The following is an 18826-nucleotide window of genomic DNA, read 5'->3' as shown; positions in this document are numbered from 1 at the left end:
GCAGGCAGATTCTCAAGCACTGCGCCACCAGGGAAGCCCCCTTTTTCTTTTTCTTTTTCTTTTTTTTTTTTTAATCACTGCCATTCTTTTACTGAAGAATGGAGACATAAAGGCAGAATGAGGTCTTGCCATTATGTTTTTTTAAAGAACAGCTTTATTGAGATATAGTTCACATACCATTCAGTTCACCCTTTAAAGAGTACAATTCAATGGTTTTAGTATATTCACAAGAGTTGTGCAGCCAACAGCACTCTCTCATTTTAGAACATTTTTATTATCCCCCAAGGGAAACTCCCCATTCCCTCTCCCCCACAGCCTCTGGCAACCACTAATCGCTATTAAGGGTTTAGCTTAAATTTAATTTTTAGTTCTATTAAATACTGTGTCCGGTCTTTACCAGGCCCTATGCTAGTTTTTGGGAAGGCAATAAATCCTGGCCTCAAAGTTTATAATCCAGTAAAGAATAAGAGGATTAAACACATACTTTATGTATATGATAAAATATAGAAATAAATGATTTTGAGTATTCATACTGCTCACACGGATCACAACTTTATAGAATTTTAGTTGTTGGTGAAATCTCTTTCATTAACTAAAAAAGTAATCTGAGACCCAGAGGCATCACTGTTACATAGTTCTCTGGCATGGCCAGAATAATTTCTTAAAGAAATCACCTGAAATTGCTGGGTCTTGAAAAATAAGATAGAGATAACTGAGAAGGTCATTTCAGGTATGGGGAACAGTATAAACAAAACCTCAGGGCACTTTTAGGAAATAACAAGTAGTTCATTTTGATTATTAGAGCAAATGGTGCGTGATGTGGAGCAACACGAGATAAAACTGATTTTGGAAAGATCTCCATCTTTCCAAGGCTTTGAACTCCTTGAAGATACAAAAATTTGTAATATATTAGTCTGGTGGTAGGTAGTGAGGAATGTCTAAAGGTTATTAAGTAGGTGATTATAGAGCTGGGCATTAGGACAGTGCTTCTCATGTATGTTAGAGGACCAGTTTTTTTTTTTTAATTTATTCTGTTTCAAATTGATACACTTATAATAAAAATGAATTACTAGAAAAATGAAAACATAAAATGTAAGTGTACATTTTTTGTTACTGTGTTCAACAAACAAAAGTTTTTTGTCGAATTGCTATAAAAGTTTCTAAATACTTGCAATTTCTTGAATTACTAACAGCACTTCACAAACCAGCATTAGTCTGTGGACCACACTTTGAGTAGCACTACTTCAAAGCAATTAATTTGGCATTAGTGTGCAGGCACAGCAATTGGGAGATGATTGCTGGAGAGTTAATGAGGACCTGGACAAATTGTTAGCAGTTTAAGTTGAATGGAAGATCTGGATTAGCGACATTTGGAAATTTAAATGAAGGCAAGTGAGATGATATGGATTTGAGGGAGAGGAAAGAATCAAAAGATGTTAACTAGATTTTAGGCTTGAGAGGAAAATGAGAGTGCCATAGCAGAAATAGAAATTAGTTGGGGAGAAAAGATACTAAACGAAAATTCACATTATAGCATTTTTCTGTTAATTCACACACACACACACACACACACACACACACACAGACACACACACACACACACCATTTGGTTGGTAATCTAAATTTGGCAGTCTCCAAAAAGCATTGTAACTTTTTCTTTCCTTTGATTGTAACAAACTTTGAGTAATATAATTACACAAACCCATAACCAAAACATGCCTAGGAAGATTTTTTACTTGTATCCTTATTCTCATTTATTGTTGCAGTAACTGTTATTGGGCCTTTGGCCAGGAACTTGTGACTCTTAGGCAGGGGGAGGAGCTAGGGATAAAGTTCACCAGTGCCAAAGAAATTCTATTCCAAATGGATTTGTGTGGAGCAACAGTGATATCCAATGACAAGTTAAATTAGACACAGAGGTGTTTTCTCCAACACTGTCTCAGAAGATACATGCTGTTGAGGGGGCCTGGTTCAGACTAAAACAGTCTTTTTGAAGTAAGGTTAAAGTCACACACAAAAAATTATACTAGGGTCTTGAAGAAGAATTCTGTTATGTGACTTCAAGAACTAGTTGACTCTGATAGTTGCACACTTTGCAGAACGGCAACCAGTGACAGATGAGGTAATACTGCTTTGAATTATGAGTTAAATCTCAAAACCATTAAGAGTTTGCTATTTACAAAATTCCAAATTTAGTAAATTGCATGTTCATGTTCCTTAAGTGTAAGAATACTAGATCCCTGTTCTTAAAGCACATTATATTGATAGTCCTATTTCTTTTGATTAATATCTATATTTATTTGGATAGCATTTCTTCAAGTTTTATGCCTTACTGCAGTGTTATATGATAGTAAAAACTGTTACATTTGTCTTTGTGTTGAAGTCTGTGCCTGATTTTATAGTGTTTCTGGGTCTGTCTCCTAAAGATTGTGCCTCTTGTTTTAATGCTCAAATCTATATCTTGCAAATGACTTAGTATGTAGGAATTTCTGGCTGATAATTGCATTTTAAGATTGGATGCTTAGTTTAGTCATGCTTTCTAGGGTGGCAACTTTGTGCTTTATTTAAAGCAAGCTTCGGAAAGTTTCACAAATATATTCAGGCTCTTGAAGATAGAGGTGGAGTATGTTCCACTGGTTAATAATTTAGAAAAGTGACACAAGTTGACTGGCATTGACAAAGATACAGTCAGGGTCCTGGGACCAATAGAAAGTTTTGGATTCCCCAAGCAGATAGGATATTTTCATTTTAAATGTGTGGTGGAACAGTGAGCCAGTCTTTTAATTGATATAGTACCTAACACTTTCTTTTATTGTAATAGTAAAGAATAGTTATTAGTTTGAGGCCAAGAGATCAGTTTCTCTTTAAGAGTATGTTCTGGAGACGTGGTATTTCTGGCTCAAGGCTGCCTCTCTGCTGAAGTCAGTGCATACTTTCAGCATTTGCATGTTTATTATCTTTGTAAATCATAGCATATATATTACTACAGTTCTCTATAATGCAGCTGTTCCATTTTGTCCTCATAGCTTTGCTTATGCACTTTAGATATTCATGTACGAATTAGAGTTAATTCCCTATTGGCCCCATCTCCCATGTTGTAGCATAAATTAGGGAAAGAAAAGGAGAGATGAGAATATATGTGAGGTTTTTCTTTCTGTTTCATAATAGGAATAAATTAGATGGGGAGACAGGAGTGATTGTTTCTTTTTTAAATTCAGGAGTTGCTTCTGTGCGTGAGGGTACTTATTTTAAATGAAAATGAAAAGATAAAGGATATTTGGTTTCATAGAAAAATGTGTTATTTTCTAACTTTAGACATCTAGAAAGTCTTTGATAGTTTTAGCCACTCCCTAAAGGACAGCTTCTAGGATATATGTCATAAAATGGTACTTGCTTTGTAATAAGCATTCAACAAATGTGTTGATTGAATCAAGTGACCAGTTAGTCAACAAGGAAAGAGTGTAATTTGATGGATATTTAGCAACGATTATTTTCACAGATTTTCTTATTCCTGATATATATCATTCCCAGAGTTTCTCTGGATAATACCTAAGGTACATTATGATCTCTGTATCCTTAAAAAATATGAAAAGGAATACAGGCTTAACCTCTCTTCTGGACGAGAAAGAAACAGGTAAACTATCTAGCTGGGTCTGTTGATAGTTTCTTTCTACCTTTATCAGTGATTGAGTGATACTAGCAAAGTATCTTTTTTTTCTGTGATTTTAGCTGTGCCGAAAACCAGCTTGCATCATTCTTCTATCAGAATCAAAACTGTTTCTTTTATTATGTGGCTCCACATATATCTCTCCTGGAAAGAAAAATCTTCCCAGTCTGTTCCTGCCTGAATTCCCATAGAATATTTTAGGCATGTCAGCTGTTTGGGCTCTGATCAGGGATTTGATCCAGTTGGCCCCCTAGCCTGAATTGAGAGTGTGTTTGAAAAGCCTGAGCTTCAGTGTGTTTCCAGAGTTAAAACTATTACTCGGTGTCTTTTCCCTCTCTTGTGCCTTCATAAGGATTTATATAACTGGAAAAAGGTGATAATAAAGTAGATGCTCCAATCAGTAGAAATAGAGTGAAGTTTGATGAAGTGGTAGAAGGGTCATGGTGATATAGTTGGAGTTTGGGTTTTGTTTTTTTTTTTTTTAAAGATTTGGGTAGGTGTCATTTATCCTCTATTTCCCTGTATCTTTCAGCTATTCCCTACTCTTCCTCTCCCACCCATTATTAACCTAATCAAAGTAAATGTTGATTTTACAGAATACCAGGTTTTCTTAGGGAAAGAAAGTGTAGATGTTTTATATAACAGCTCTCTCAGGAACTAAGAGTTTTATAAAGCTAATCTAGTGTGCATAGCGCACTATAAGTAATGATTTTCATATTTTTTAGAAGATAACATTTCTGAATTCAAGGACCTATTGATTTTTAAGTTCCCTATTAAAATAAATTTTTTGTTGTTGTTGTTGGGGGTAGGAGTTTATTTATTTATGCTGTGTTGGGTCTTCATTTCTGTGTGAGGGCTTTCTCTAGTTGCGGCAAGCGGGGGCTACTCTTCATCGCGGTGCACGGGCCTCTCACTATCACGGCCTCTCTTGTTGCGGAGTACAGGCTCCAGGTGCGCAGGCTCAGTAGTTGTGGCTCACGGGCCTAGTAGCTCCGCGGCATGTGGGATCCTTCCAGACCAGGGCTCGAACCCGTGTCCCCTGCATTAGCAGGCAGATTCTCAACCACTGCGCCACCAGGGAAGCCCTATTAAAATATTTTAAGCAAATATTTGATTATTTGTCTGCATTTAAAATTAGTGCATATCAGGGAACTCTGCTCAGTGTTATGTGGCAGCCTGGATGGGAGGGCAGTATGGGGGAGAATGGATACATGCATATATATGGCTGAGTCCCTTTGCTGTGCATCTGAAACTATCACAACATCGTCAATTGCCTATACTCGAATATAAAATAAAAAGTTAAAAAAATAATAAAATAAAATTGGTACATACATTCTGAGATGAGAGGAAAAGTTTTCTAATAAAGTTTAAAACAGTAATATTTGAGTTGGTGAAGTTTTTTTAAAAAGTCATTATCTAGATTAGTGGTTTCCAAACTCTTATTTCACAGTTAAAATATGGAGCATTCATCCCTGTGTGTGCTTATTTATAAATTACCTATACTACTATTCTTACTTGTATGTAGTAGAAAACATACACAAATTAGACATTTTAAAATGATGAGATAAATTTGAGTAGAAGCTGTAATATTTTCTTCTGTATCCCAGTGGAGTCTTCTGTATCCCCAGGTGCAGTCACTCCTCTTTGGAGACTACTGACCTATATTGTTAATGCAGGAAGCCCAGCCCAGGTATCTTTATTTCTACCAAGTTTCCTGGGTGATTTGTAGCATTCTCATTTCTCATAGCTACTTATGAAATGAAGGCAAAGAAGAGGTTTGGTAATAAGGGGATAAACCATTCAGTAATTTTGCCCACCATACTTTGGGATCAGATGGAGGGGGTATCCTTATTTTCAGAGATGATTAAAACTTGCCACAAAGCACCATCATGGTGATGATCCACCATACTATTATATGTTTAGTTTTCTCTGTGTCTTCATAGCGATCTTTCTGAAATTTGAATCTGATTATTTCATTTCATCAAAATCTGCTAATTTGTTCTTGCCTGAAGGATAAAGTCCAAACTCTCTAATGTGACATACAAAGTCTTCATTAATTTGACCCTTGCTATCCTTTTTTTACCTTCATAACCTTTGTTGCCTCCTTCCCTTCTCCTCTGGAAAACTTCCGTTTGCAAAAACAAACAAAAGTAAAACCAAAGAAAACCCAGCTCCAGCCTCAGTAAATGTTTTTTGGTTCATTACAAACCCTGTCTTTCCTTTGTCATTCTGTCTGGAATGCCCTTCTTGCTTTGTCCTACTGGAAAACTTCTACTAATTGTTAAAATCAGCTCAGACATCTCATCTGGTCTCTAAACAACTTGTTTTCTCTCCTCATGTTATTTTATAGCATTTATTGAATTGCTATAATTATCTGCTTATAAGTCTTTCTCCTGCTATGCTGAATTCCTCAAGGAGAGAGATTGTAAGTTAAAATATAAGTTCCATGAGGGCAGGTACTCTTTTGTTCTCTACCATATCACAGTATCTGGCATATAGTAGGCATTCAGTAAGTATTTGTCACATGAATCTGTTTATATTTGTGTCTTTAGTGTCTGGCATATGGTAGGCTTTAAATGAACCTCTGTTTATTAAATAAACTAAATGAATGAGTGAATGAATTATAAAATCTCAGAAATAAGCTTATTTTATGGGGTCTGACTTAGAAAGGGAGAGCTGATTCTCTGAAAACTTGAGTACATGGCATCATTAAAATCAAGACACAATAAGGAAATTTACGTATTTTTGTATAATATCTGATGTCACTTATGGTATAAGGAGGACTTGAATAATTTATATTATGAATCTTAATATTGGTATTTAAATGCATTCTAGAAAGATAGCCAGATAATTCCATTGAACTTAATTTTTGTTGTTTAAGTGTTAATTGAGATATCATTTTTTACTCCTTTCTTTAGGGTGTTTGTGAACCGAAGTTTAGCCATGGAAAAAATAAAGTGTTTTGGTTTTGATATGGATTATACACTTGCTGGTAAGTAGCACTTTCTGATTGCTTAAGAACTACTACTTTGGATATAACACAGTAGGCCATTCAATAAACACTTGTTGATGTAGTCATATATTTAGCTGCCAGTCATATATTTAGCTCAATCTCTTTCACTGAGATTTGTGAATATTGAAATTACCAGATGTCCTTGAGATCTAGATTGTAGAGGTAGGTAGAACAAGTGCTAAATTATTTTAGAGACCCTGGTAAGAAATGATATGATGAAATTATACATTACTGTGTGTATTTGGGCACTTTTGGCTTTTACTCTATTAAGCTGTTCTTCAAGGATGGAATTTTGTATCTCTCTACCACCGGTAAACGTTTATCAGTTAAAATTTTTAATATTTTCTTAAGACAAATGAAAAATGTGTTGATTTTCTATTGAAGTGATTGCACATATACTATGTAAAGACTTTTTAAAAACTAGAGCTATTACTTTGTTCATTATCAAATAGACCTTAAACACCAGCACTCTGCTGTTTTTCCCTTCATATCTCTGAGACATATTTGAAATACTCAGTGTATTAGCCAATAGTTGCAGCATCTGTTCAGAACTTATGAAGTTTTTATTAAAATATTTGCAGTCTGACAAAAATGCCATTTAATTTAAGGAGTAGGGATGAACAAGGATCAACTATATAGCACAGGGAACTATATTCTATATTCAATATCTTGTAGTAACCTATAATGGAAAAGAATCTGAAAAAAAAAAAAATATATATATATATATATATATATATATATATATAAAACTGAATCACTTTGCTGTACACCTGAAACTAACACAACATTGTAAATCAACTAACTGTACTTCAGTTAAAAAAAAAAAAACTAAAAAGAAAAGTAGGGATGAAGAACTGAGTTGAGCACATGTGCATATATGTATGTACACGCACATGTATACAACTGTGACACTCAGAAAAGAATCTTTCAGAAATTTTCTCTAAAAAATACTGTCTTTAAGTACACAAAAACATTAAGATGTATTAATTCACTTATGTTCAGAAACTTTATATAACATTATTAGAAGGTTTATATCATCTCAAATTAAACAAATCTCAATTTGATGTTCAGTTTAGGCTATAAATATAAGTGAATAATATAAATGTACAAAAATGAACACATGTAGTTTATAGGTACTTGCCACATATATGTGGGTATGATATTTTACCAAACAAGTTCTATATTGAAAATATACACTGACTTGATTTGAATTTCTCTTTCTTCCCTCTGTATTCTTTGTTATTTATTTGGTATTCTATTACCTTAAAGCTGTTTTTGCAGCAGTTAGATTCTTTTATATTTTCCTAATTGGACACAGACACTTTTAGGTATACTTGTCAGAAAGCAGTTCGAAGCGCTATACTTTCTCAATGTAGATCTTGCTGTCCAAATTGGGAGAAAATCTTGCATTCTTTCTCCTTTCTAGAATTCTACTTTCCAGGGAAAAGAATGGCAAGGTAGCTTGGCAGCTGAAAGGGATATTAACTAAAGCAGAAGTAGAAGTTAATGGGGCTGAAACGTGACAAACTTTTTTTCTTGGTTATTAAGACAGTCTCACTGTATTGAAGTAGTTCAATTCAATAAGTATTTATTGGAAACCTGTAATGTGCCTGGCACATTTTGTTACTGAACATTAAGATAAATGTATATTCCCATAGAATAATTTAAAAAAGAATTCTCTTGTTTAACAAAAAAGTCACTGAATCTTAGTTTCTAAACTTTAAAGCTACCTTACGGTTTCTTCTTTTTATATGCTTTTTTTTTTTGTAATCCCACTTTATATTTTAATGCTTACTCTTAGTCTAGACACTAATATACTTTGCTTATATGTAACAATAATTATTAACATTTATTAAGTGCTTATCATATGCCAAGCCCTGTCCTAAGTGTTTTACATAGGTTATTTCATTTACTACGTAGATTATCTCATTCACATCACTTATTTAATATTTACAAAATCCTACGAGGCAGATACTACTATTGTCTTCATTTTACAGCAGACGCTGATTTTTTAAGGACTTTGTCTAAAAACATTTAGCTGTGATATAGCTGAACTACGATTCAAACTTAATTAAGCATTGTGTTTACGTATATGATATATATGTATATAATAAATTTAAATTATTATTTTGAATATTGACAGTTTATAGTGAGGTATAATTTCAAAGTAATAAGCACCCCCCCCAAACAAACCGAGACTTAAGCACTCAAAAGGGCAAAGCTCTTTAAAGTAGCCCCCTTGAGAGACTATATATTCTTCCAACAGTTCTATGTTGGATGAAAAACATTGGTACTACCCTGTGGTATTGCCTTCACTTCATAAAGCATGTAGGAAAACAAGTTTATTGACTTCATACCTGTCACCTGTTTTCCAGAATGGTATTCATTAAATTTGTCTGTGAATAACTTTTGGTAATTTTAACAAACAAACTGCACCCTTGAAGTGCTAAGGACTTTTCATCAGAAAAATGTGCCATGAAGTAGAGAGACAAGACTAAAAGAAGTGTTTTTTGAAAGCTTCGATAAATATCCCTGAAATAAGTGTAATAGCCTCACAGGGTGAATTCATGGAAAGGGCCTGTATTCTTTCTGAAGACTTTTCTGAGACATTGCCTTCTCTGTGCAGTGCTGACACCCTGCTATATCATTCCCCAGAGCAATTTGTATGTCACTTGCAGCTTTTGTTCACTTGCATGCCTCCCCTTTGGCCTGTGAATTCCTCAAGGGTAAGGGCTTTCTTTTTCACATTTATATCCTTTGTGTTGCCTAAAGCCTGACATATAGTAGTTGCCCAGTAAATATTTATTGAATGAACAATTTGGGTGCATAAGTTTTAATATATCAGTTTAAGAATCAATCATAGTATTTTAGTTTACCCAGTATAAAATGTACACTAATAAGTCAAGTTAAATACTTTCAAATATGAACTTATTTTTAAAATTTTAATAAACTATATTGAGGAATAAGTTACATACAATAAAATACATGCATTTTAAGTATATAGATTGAGTTTGATAAAATGTATTCACCTGTGTAACCACTGCCACAATCAAGATATAGAATTTTTCCATCACTCCAGAAAGTTCCCTCATTGCCTTTTTGAAGTTACTTCTCTCTCCGGCCCCACTCTTTGCCTCAGGGCTTTTTGTCACTACAGATTAATTTTACCTTTCCAGAATTTCATGTAAATGGAATCATATTCTAATGTACTCTTGTTTCTGGCTTCTTTTGCTTAGCATAATTTTTTTTGTGATTTATTTATGTGTGTCTGTCAGTAGGCAGTTCATTCTTTTTTTACCCCTAACTTTTTAAACTTTTTATTTTCAAATATTTTTAGACCTATGGAAGAGCTGCAAAAATAAGAGTTTGCCTTTAGTCTCTCCTAATGGTAGCATCTTACTTGACCATGGTTGACTGTAGTACAATTATAAAAACTAAGAAATTAACATTAGTACAGTACTGTTAATTGAACTACAGACTATTCAGTTTTTACACTAAAGTCCTTTATTCCAATCCAAGATCCAAACCAGAATCTCACATTGCATTTAGTTGTCATATATCCTTTGTCTCTTCTGTGACACTTCCTACGTCTTTCATTGCTTTGACACTTCAAAGAGTACTGGTTAGGTATTTTTGTAGAATATTTCACAATTCGGGTTTGTCTGATGTTTCTTCATGAATAGATTGAAGTATTATGCATATTTGGGAAGAATACCACAGAAGTGATGTGCCCTTCTTAGAGCATGATACCAGGGGTACATAATGTTGATAGGTCTTACTACTAGTGATGTTAACCAGTCAAAATTATGAAATTCTCCTTTCTCTTTAAACTTTACTTTTTTTTTTTTGGAGGGGAGGCCAAGTAGTAGTCCTTTGTTTTTATACTGCAATTTGTTTATCTATTTATCTGTTGATGAGCATTTGGGTTGTTTCCAGTTTAGGGCTATTGTGAGTAAAACTGTTAAGAATATTGGTGGTGTACAAGTCTTTTTGTGGATGTATATTTTTATTTTTTTCCTGGGAAAATACTTAGGAGTGTAATTGCCAGATTATGTTTACCTTCTAGGGAACTGACAAATGGTTTTTCAAAGTAGTGATACCGTTTTAAATTTCTACTCAGCAAACATGCGATTTCTAGTTGCTTCACTCCTTGTTTACACTTGACATTGTCAGTCCTTTGAATTTAGCCATTATAGTGAATATGTAGTATTATTTCATTGTGATTTTACTTGGTATTTCTCTGTTAACTAGTGATGTTGAAAATCTTCATGTACTTATTGGCTATTTGTATTTCTTTTGTGAAGTGCCTATTCAAATGCGCATGGTTTAATTGGGTTGTCTTTTTATTTTCAAGCTATAGAAGTTCTTTATATGTTCTGAATACTGGTCCTTTGTCAGATATATACCTTCTGAATATATTGACCAATATATGTTGGTATGTCTATTGACATTCTATTCCATTGGTCTTAAGTGCCTATCACATGATCTTGATTGATTATTGTAGGTTTTATAGTTAGTCTTTTTTTTTTTTTTTTTTTGTGCTGTACGCGGGCCTCTCACTGTTGTGGCCTCTCCTGTTGAGGAGCACAGGCTCCGGACGCGCAGGCTCAGTGGCCATGGCTTACAGGCCCAGCTGCTCTGCGGCATGTGGGATCTTCCCGGACCGGGGCACGAACCCATGTCCCCTGCATCGGCAGGCAGACTCTCAACCACTGTGCCGCCAGGGAAGCCCTATAGTTAGTCTTGAAGTCAGGTAGTGTTAAGTCCTCTAACTTTATTCTTTTCTCGAATGGTTTTGATATTCTAGGTCCTTCACATTACTGTATAAATTTTAGAATAAGCTTATCACTTTTTCAAAAAAGCCTGGTGGGATCTTGATTAGGATTGTCTTGATCCCTTGTTCCATTTGTGGAAAATTGACATCTTAACTACATAGAATCTTCCAGTCCATGAACATTAATACATCATTCCATTTACCTAATCTTCTTTCTTACCTTTTAGCAATTTTTTTGTGATTTTTGGTGTAAAGGTCTTATACATATTTTGTCACATTCATTTGTTAAGTATTTCATATTTTTATGTAGTTGTAAATGGTGTTTTAAATTTCATTTTCTGTTTTTTTGTCACTTGCATTTGGAAATGCAGCTTATTTTTGTGTCCTGTGACTTGCTTGATTTGCTTATTATTCAATAGTTCTAGGAGCTCTTTTGTAGATTCCTTAGAATTATCTACATATATGATCATATGGTCTGCAAATAATTTACTTTTTCCTTTCGTATCTATATATATCTTATTAAAAAAATTTTGGCTTCATTGCACTGACTAAAACCATAGTACCATGTTGAATAGAGGTGTTGAGAATTGACCTCCTTGGGTGTTCTTGATCTTAAAGAGAGAATGTTTAGTTTTCACTATTAAGTATGATGTTGGTTGCAGGTTTTTTGTAGATGATTTTTGTTAGATTGAGGAAGTTCCCCTTTATTCTTAGTTGTCCGAGAGTTTTTTTTTTTTTTATACATGAATTGGGTGCTAAATTTCATCAAATATTTTTCTGCCTCAATTGAGATGATCATACGGTTTTTCTTTTTTAGTCTGTTAAAAGGGTGAATGGCATTGATTGATTTCTGAATGTTAAACCAATTTTGCATTCCTGGAATAAATCCCTCTTGGTCATGTACCTTTTATTTATTTTTTTATTGGCAAATTTGATTTGCCAATATTTTGTTGAGGATTTTTGCATTCTGTTCATGAGAGGTATTAGTTGATAGTTTTCTTGTAATGTCTGTCTAATTTTGACTTTAGGGTAATGCTGACCTCATATACTGAGTTGGAAACCATTTCGCTTTCCCTTTTTCTTTTCTTTTTTTTTTTGTTTGTTTGTTTGTTTGTATTTTGGCGGTGCCTCGCAGCTTGTGGGATTTTAATTCTCCAACCAAGGATTGAACCTGGGCCCTCCTCAGTAAGAGCACAGAGTCCTAACCACTGGTCTGCCAGGGAACTCCCCCATTTCATTTTCTTATTTTTGGAAAGCTTGGGTAGGATTGGTATTATTTTTTCCTTAAATATTTGATAGGAGTGAAACCGTGTAGGCCTGGACTTATCTTTTTGTGGGAAGGTTTCAAATTATACATTCAACTTTTAAACATAGATATAGGGCAAGTATATTTTTTGTTAGGACCTAGGCATTAACCATTTTTATTTCTGATGATAATTTTTAAGTTTGATTGTTTTGCTTCTGTATTCTTTTTTTTTGCGGTACGCGGGACTCTCACTGTTGTGGCCTCTCCCTTTGCGGAGCACAGGCTCCAGACACGCAGGCTCAGCGGCCATGGCTCACGGGCCTAGCCGCTCCGCGGCATGGGGGATCTTCCTGGACCGGGGCACGAACCCATGTCCCCTGCATCGGTAGACGGACTCCCAACCACTGCGCCACCAGGGAAGCCCTTGCTTCTGTATTCTAACTCTTAGCACCATTAACATTTTTTATGTTGTTGGCCTACTTTCTTGCTTCAGGTGTTACTGGAAAATGTTGATTCTTTGTGCAGAATGAAATGTGGCACAATGCACTTTCTTTCAATTTTTTTCCCCCTGTATATTTTGACTTTAGAGTTCGGGGGATTAGGGAATTGGTTGTTTTAGCCTTTTTTTCAGTATAATTTCAGTGTATATTAAGGGCTTAATAAATAGTAGCAGTTACAATAAATAGCTACCCTCGTGTATACTATTCCTAACTAGAGAAGACGTTCAATAACCATTTGCTTTTCTTTATTGGGGGAAGGAGCAAGCCAATAAATGTTCATTTTATATGAAATGAAATTATTAGATATGCTATAAAATTGCTATTAGCATAATCTATGAATTGGCTATTCTGGTGAATGATATTTTGAGTGATACAGAGTTATCATTTACAGCATAGATGGATTACTAGTTTTCAGAGTTAGAATGTAGTGAAATTGATAGTAAGGCTAGGATTGATGCTTCTGAAGTGTCTGGATAGGACATCACATCTCAAATGGCAGTCATGTTTTGGAATGGTACATTCAGTGAGAGGGTGGTTATTGGCTCAGGGCCTACCTTATCATGCTGTAAACTTTGCCTAAATTTCTTCTCAGAAAACAGTTACATAGGTTTTCTCAAAGTTTCTTTTCCCCTGTTTACAAATGTTTGAAATATACATGTCTTTTTCATGGAAAGTGTTTGGGGATGGGGTCTAATTGTGGAGACTTAAGCTATTTTCATAAGGAAACAGTTCTGTTTTTGGTCTAGAAAATGGCCACAGGAGACCTCCTTTGGGAGGAGGGGTGTCATGGTTTGGGTTAGCTCTGATTTTTCGCCTTTAATTCATATTGATAGGTAAGAAAATTGGCTTTGAATAATCCTCATGTTATTCATGTCAGATGTTGGGGTTGATAGAATTAGTGATGAATAATCATTTAAAACTTTGATTTGTCACTAATAAATAAGGAAGAAGATAATTGAGGCAGGAATACATACATGGACTCTATAAGAATGTTAAGCTGTATGTATATAATTATTCCAAACTTGTAATTTTCCAAAAGTAAATTATATGGACCTTTGGTAGAATGAAGTTAAGTTGTGGTGATTGTTTGTTTGTTTAGTTTATTAAAAGAGAAATTGATGGCCTTAATTTTTTAAAATTTTATGATATTGCTTACAGTTTGGTACACTTATTCCCCTAAATGAAATGAATCACAGTGTTCAGTATCAAATCCATTCTGATGGGAACCTCATTATCTTCATCTGATCTGAATGTCAGCCTCATAGCCCAAACAGTTTTTTAGAGACGATCCCTTTATCATCAGCTATCCCTATAATTAAAGCAAGCTATACATTTTTGTTTTTATTAGTTTATTTGCAGGATATCTATGTAAGATTGACATTTTTATATAAAATAAAAATTAAAACTCCCAAACAAAAAGCTTTTGGACCTAAATCAGTTTTAATCCTGAAATCTGCCTAGAGAATTAATGCCAGTATTGGTATTTATTTAGCTCCATGTCTGTAATACTGTAGATTAACACTTTATTTCTCTAATGGGATTATGTACGTTAATTATGGTCTAACCAGTTTTTCTACTAAGTACAGATTAGTTTATATATGAAAGTCAATGTTTAGAATCTAGGTCATACTTAGTCTTGTATATTAGCTTTGCCACTGACTAATGGTGGACTATGTTTTATATAAAAAGTACCTATTAGGCCTATTTATAATTCCTCTCTCACCCCAATTACTTTATCAACATTCTTTCCACATGATGTATATCAGAAACTGGTCCTTTGCATTTTTGGCTTCCTCTACAGATAAGTGTTTTTCTTTTCCCTTGGCTTCTCTTCCCCTTAATTAGACCTGTTGAGTGCTCTGGTTTCCCTTTATTAAGTTGCCCTAGTGTAGGTCTTTCTAGACCTCAGAATTTGTTTGTGGTCTTTTTCTGAGAGTGATCTTTAGCCTTTTTGTGCTTAAGTGGGACAGACAGATGGATCAGACTTGTAAGTGCATTCTCCAGGACAAATCAAGCCAAAAAAGATCTTGATAGTCAACCTAAGATTAGGTCTTTGGACTTGTCAGAGAGCAAGAAAGTTGTTTTTAACCCAGTTACTCCCTCTCCACAGAATGAAGGGACCAATCTATACTATTTGTGAATTTTGTTTCTTTGATTTTGTTTGCATAGAGGACTCCTAAAAATGTTATGTTGCTGAATTTGTTGTTACTAAGAGTGGACAGAAGAGTGAAAATAGAAAACAAAAGGAGGATTGGAGTTTTTAAGGTTTAGTGTTTGTTCATTTTTCAAGTGGCATATAGGCATAAAAAGACCTGTGGTTTCCATTACTCTTAGTATTCTGTTACTTAGTTTCATAATATTATACCCAGAAATTTATTGCTGAGGTTTCAAATGAGAATATCTTTTGTGATGAAATGAGTGACATAATGTACTTACATCACCTCCTCACAGTTACAGATCATCACTTTCTGACAGACTGCTAATCTACAAAATGTGGTTTCTTTAACAAGCAAAATGCTAGTCAATAGCTGTTAAGTGAGAGTAATCTGGGTATAAAAAAGTGATTAAAAAAAAAAAGCCAGAATAACCCTCTTTCTGTTTTGAGGGATAAGTCCCATAACACTCTGAGTTTAGGCCCAGTCTTGTTCTTCATCTTTACCTTAGAGGCTATGTGGTTGGAGAAGAAGAAGAAACCTCAGAGTGTGATAGACTTGGGTTTGGATCCCAGCTCTACCTTTTACTAGCTCTTGGCCACCAGCATGTTACTTAGCCTGCCTGAATCTCAGTTCCTTCATTTAATCCAAAATGAAGGAAGGAGTGAGTACAGGGATAAACTATTGGTATAAATTTTGAATGGAATAATGTATATAAAATGATAAATGCAATGAAAGTAGTTTTCTTGCTCTGACTGGTGATACCAAATTATTAATATACTGAACTTGAGCGTAAGGGAAACTCTAAGGAGAAAAGTGTCAATATTAAACTCATTTGTTTTGTACTCCTATATCTTGTGGGAAAACCTGGAGTGCTAAACAGATGGCAGTGGAATATTTAATCATTCTTTTGAATCTTCTTCTTAAGTATTGCAAATGATCACAAACTTAACAGAAAGTTAAAGTTCTTTTCTGAGTAAATTTTTAATGACAAGGTATTTGGCATCAGATTATGTTTCCGTAGAAATTAAGCAGTGTTTTCAGTGAAGGGTTATTTCTTAGCAGGATCATGCTGAAGGAATAGATTTCTGAGAAAGGATCCTTACTTAAGTTAAAAATTTTTACTTGGGGCTTCCCTGGTGGCGCAGTGGTTGAGAGTCTGCCTGCCTATGCAGGGGACACGGGTTCGTGTCCTGGTCCGGGAAGATACCCCATGCCACGGAGCGGCTGGGCCTGTGAGCCGTGGCCGCTGAGCCTGCGCGTCCGGAGCCTGTGCTCCGCAACGGGAGAGGCCACAACAGTGAGAGGCCCGCGTACTGCAAAAAAAAAAAAAAAATTTTTTTACTTATGACAAAGATATCACTGATATGCTTCTAATAAATGCAAGGGGAGTTATTTGCTTTTTTGAAACAATAAAACTCTTTTAAGTGGAAAGAACAAGTTGACCTTTGCAGTTGCATGAAAGACTTAAACATGCAGTAAGTTCCATGGAATTAACATCAAAATTATATATGTAGAATTGTTAAGTTTTCGGAAGTTTTTACCCCAAGGGAGAGTAGTACAACATTTTTGGGTGGGGGGCAGATTTGTTAATATTTACTTAATGCCCTTCACAAATACAGAGTGACTCTTGGTTTAGGATTATGAAAATGTATTACTATTTCTAACTTGGTTCATTTAGAAAATCATCTTGATTTTTCTTTTTTCAATTAAGAAGTCTGGTGTTTTTTTGTTTGTTTGTTTGTTTGTTTGTTTCCCTCTTGGGCTCAAAGATCCCAAAGAGACACATTCCAATATTTTACCAGCTTCAACACCTTCAGGTTCTGAGCCATTTAAGTCCAGCAATAAGTTCCTTATTTCTGAAATAGCGGATGCCATGGGCAGTGTCTAGTCTCCCCCATCTTTTCTGAAAAATTGTCAGGAGGAAGAGAATAAACATTTATTAAGCATGTATTATTATGAGCTAGAAAATGTACTTTATATACAGCATACCTTTTAATCCTCATATCAACCCTCTGAAGTAGGGATTATTAGCTCAGTTTTACAAATAAGGCCACCAAGTCAACAGGTAAAATGACCTGTATGTAGCTTGTACATTGGCTTAAGACTCATAGCTAAAATTTAAACCCAGGTCAGTTTCCATTTCTCATGCTGCTCCCAGCTATCAGAGGTATAGAAATTATTTACTTACCTCTAGATAAGAACTTAATAAGAGAAAAAACTCATAAGCATAAAAGATCATCCTTCATTTTGTTCCCAAAATAGGAATTCTCCCTAGGGCAAAATCCATCTTGCTCTTGCCATCTATTTAAATGTAATCCTCATTCTTAGACTGCAGATACAGTAGTCGCCTCTTACCTACAGTTTCACTTTCCATGGTTTCATTGACCCACAGTCAACTGTGGTCAGAAATTTTTTTTTAATGGAATATTCCAGAAATAAGCAATTCATAAGTTTTAAACTGCACGCTGTTCTGAGTAGCACGATGGAATCTCGTACCTTCCTGCTCCATCCCACCCAGAATGTGAATCATCCCTTTGTCCCGTGTATCCTCCCTGTTAGTCATCTAATAGCCCTCTCAGTTATTAGATCAACTGTCGTGATATCACAGTGCTTGTGTTCAAGTGAACTTCATTTTTTTTTTTTTTTTAATAATGGCCCCAAAGAGCAAGAGTAGTGATGCTGGGAATTCATATTTGCTGAAGAGAAGCCTTTAAATGCTTCCTTTGAGTGAAAAAGTGAAAGTTCTCAACTTCATAAGGAAAGAAAACAATCATGCTGAGGTTACTAAGATCTACAGTAAGAATGAATATTCGCGAAATTGTGAAGAAGGAAATAGAAACTCGTTATGCTGTCACCTCAAACTACAAAAGTTTGGCCACCATTTGTGTGATGAGTACTTAGTTAAGATGGAAAAGGCATTAAATATGTACAATAAGATATTTTGAGAGAGAGTGTGCATAACTTTTATTACAGTATATTGTTATAATTGTTCTATTTTATTATTGGTTATTATTGTTCATCTCTTACTGTGCCTAATTTACAAATTAAGCTTTATCAGAGGTATGTACGTATAGGAAAAAACATAGTATATGTAAGGTTTGGTACTGTTTACGGTTTCAGGTATCCACCGGGGCTCTTGGAACGAATTCACCAAAGATAAAGGGGGACTACTATAGTTTTACACAATTTTTCTTTCTTTAATTTTTAGAAGCAATCTTAAGCCTTAAGAGTACTGTATAAATACTGTATTTTTAGAATTATAAAATTATGCTTTTTTTCAATTAAAAAATCTTGGGAGGGATTGAAAATATATTTTAGACTCTTTTTGAATTTTTCTGTCCTCCTCTCCTTTCTAGGCCATGTCATTAGCCGCTGGGGATAAAATTTAATTATGCCAAAGCTAAGCACTTCGCATTAACAAGCCTAAAGTGGGGAGAGAAGATAGAATAAAGTATTAGGAGTATCAAGGA

The 18826-nt window shown here is 34.7% G+C and overlaps 1 protein-coding gene across 15 annotated transcripts in view; it reads left to right on the top strand.

Moving 5' to 3' along the window:
* The window catches only part of NT5C2 (5'-nucleotidase, cytosolic II), a 164963-nt gene that overhangs the window by 98617 nt on the left and 47520 nt on the right, over positions 1–18826 (top strand). For all 15 annotated transcript variants that reach the window (XR_016388000.1, XR_016387999.1, XR_016387997.1 and 12 more), the window contains one exon: positions 6586–6659. Coding sequence is in view for 10 of the 15 variants with exons in the window: in XM_089897312.1 (XP_089753438.1) it covers positions 6586–6659 (74 nt within the window). In the remaining 5 variants the exon portion in view is untranslated. The remainder of the gene's footprint in view (positions 1–6585; positions 6660–18826) is intronic.

The sequence above is a fragment of the Delphinapterus leucas genome, chromosome 16, assembly GCF_059928025.1.
Source record: "Delphinapterus leucas isolate spDelLeu-1000000601 "Yukka" chromosome 16, BTC_Dleu_Yukka2, whole genome shotgun sequence".
NCBI lineage: Eukaryota > Metazoa > Chordata > Mammalia > Artiodactyla > Monodontidae > Delphinapterus > Delphinapterus leucas.
This window is presented reverse-complemented; position numbering and strand designations above follow the sequence as displayed.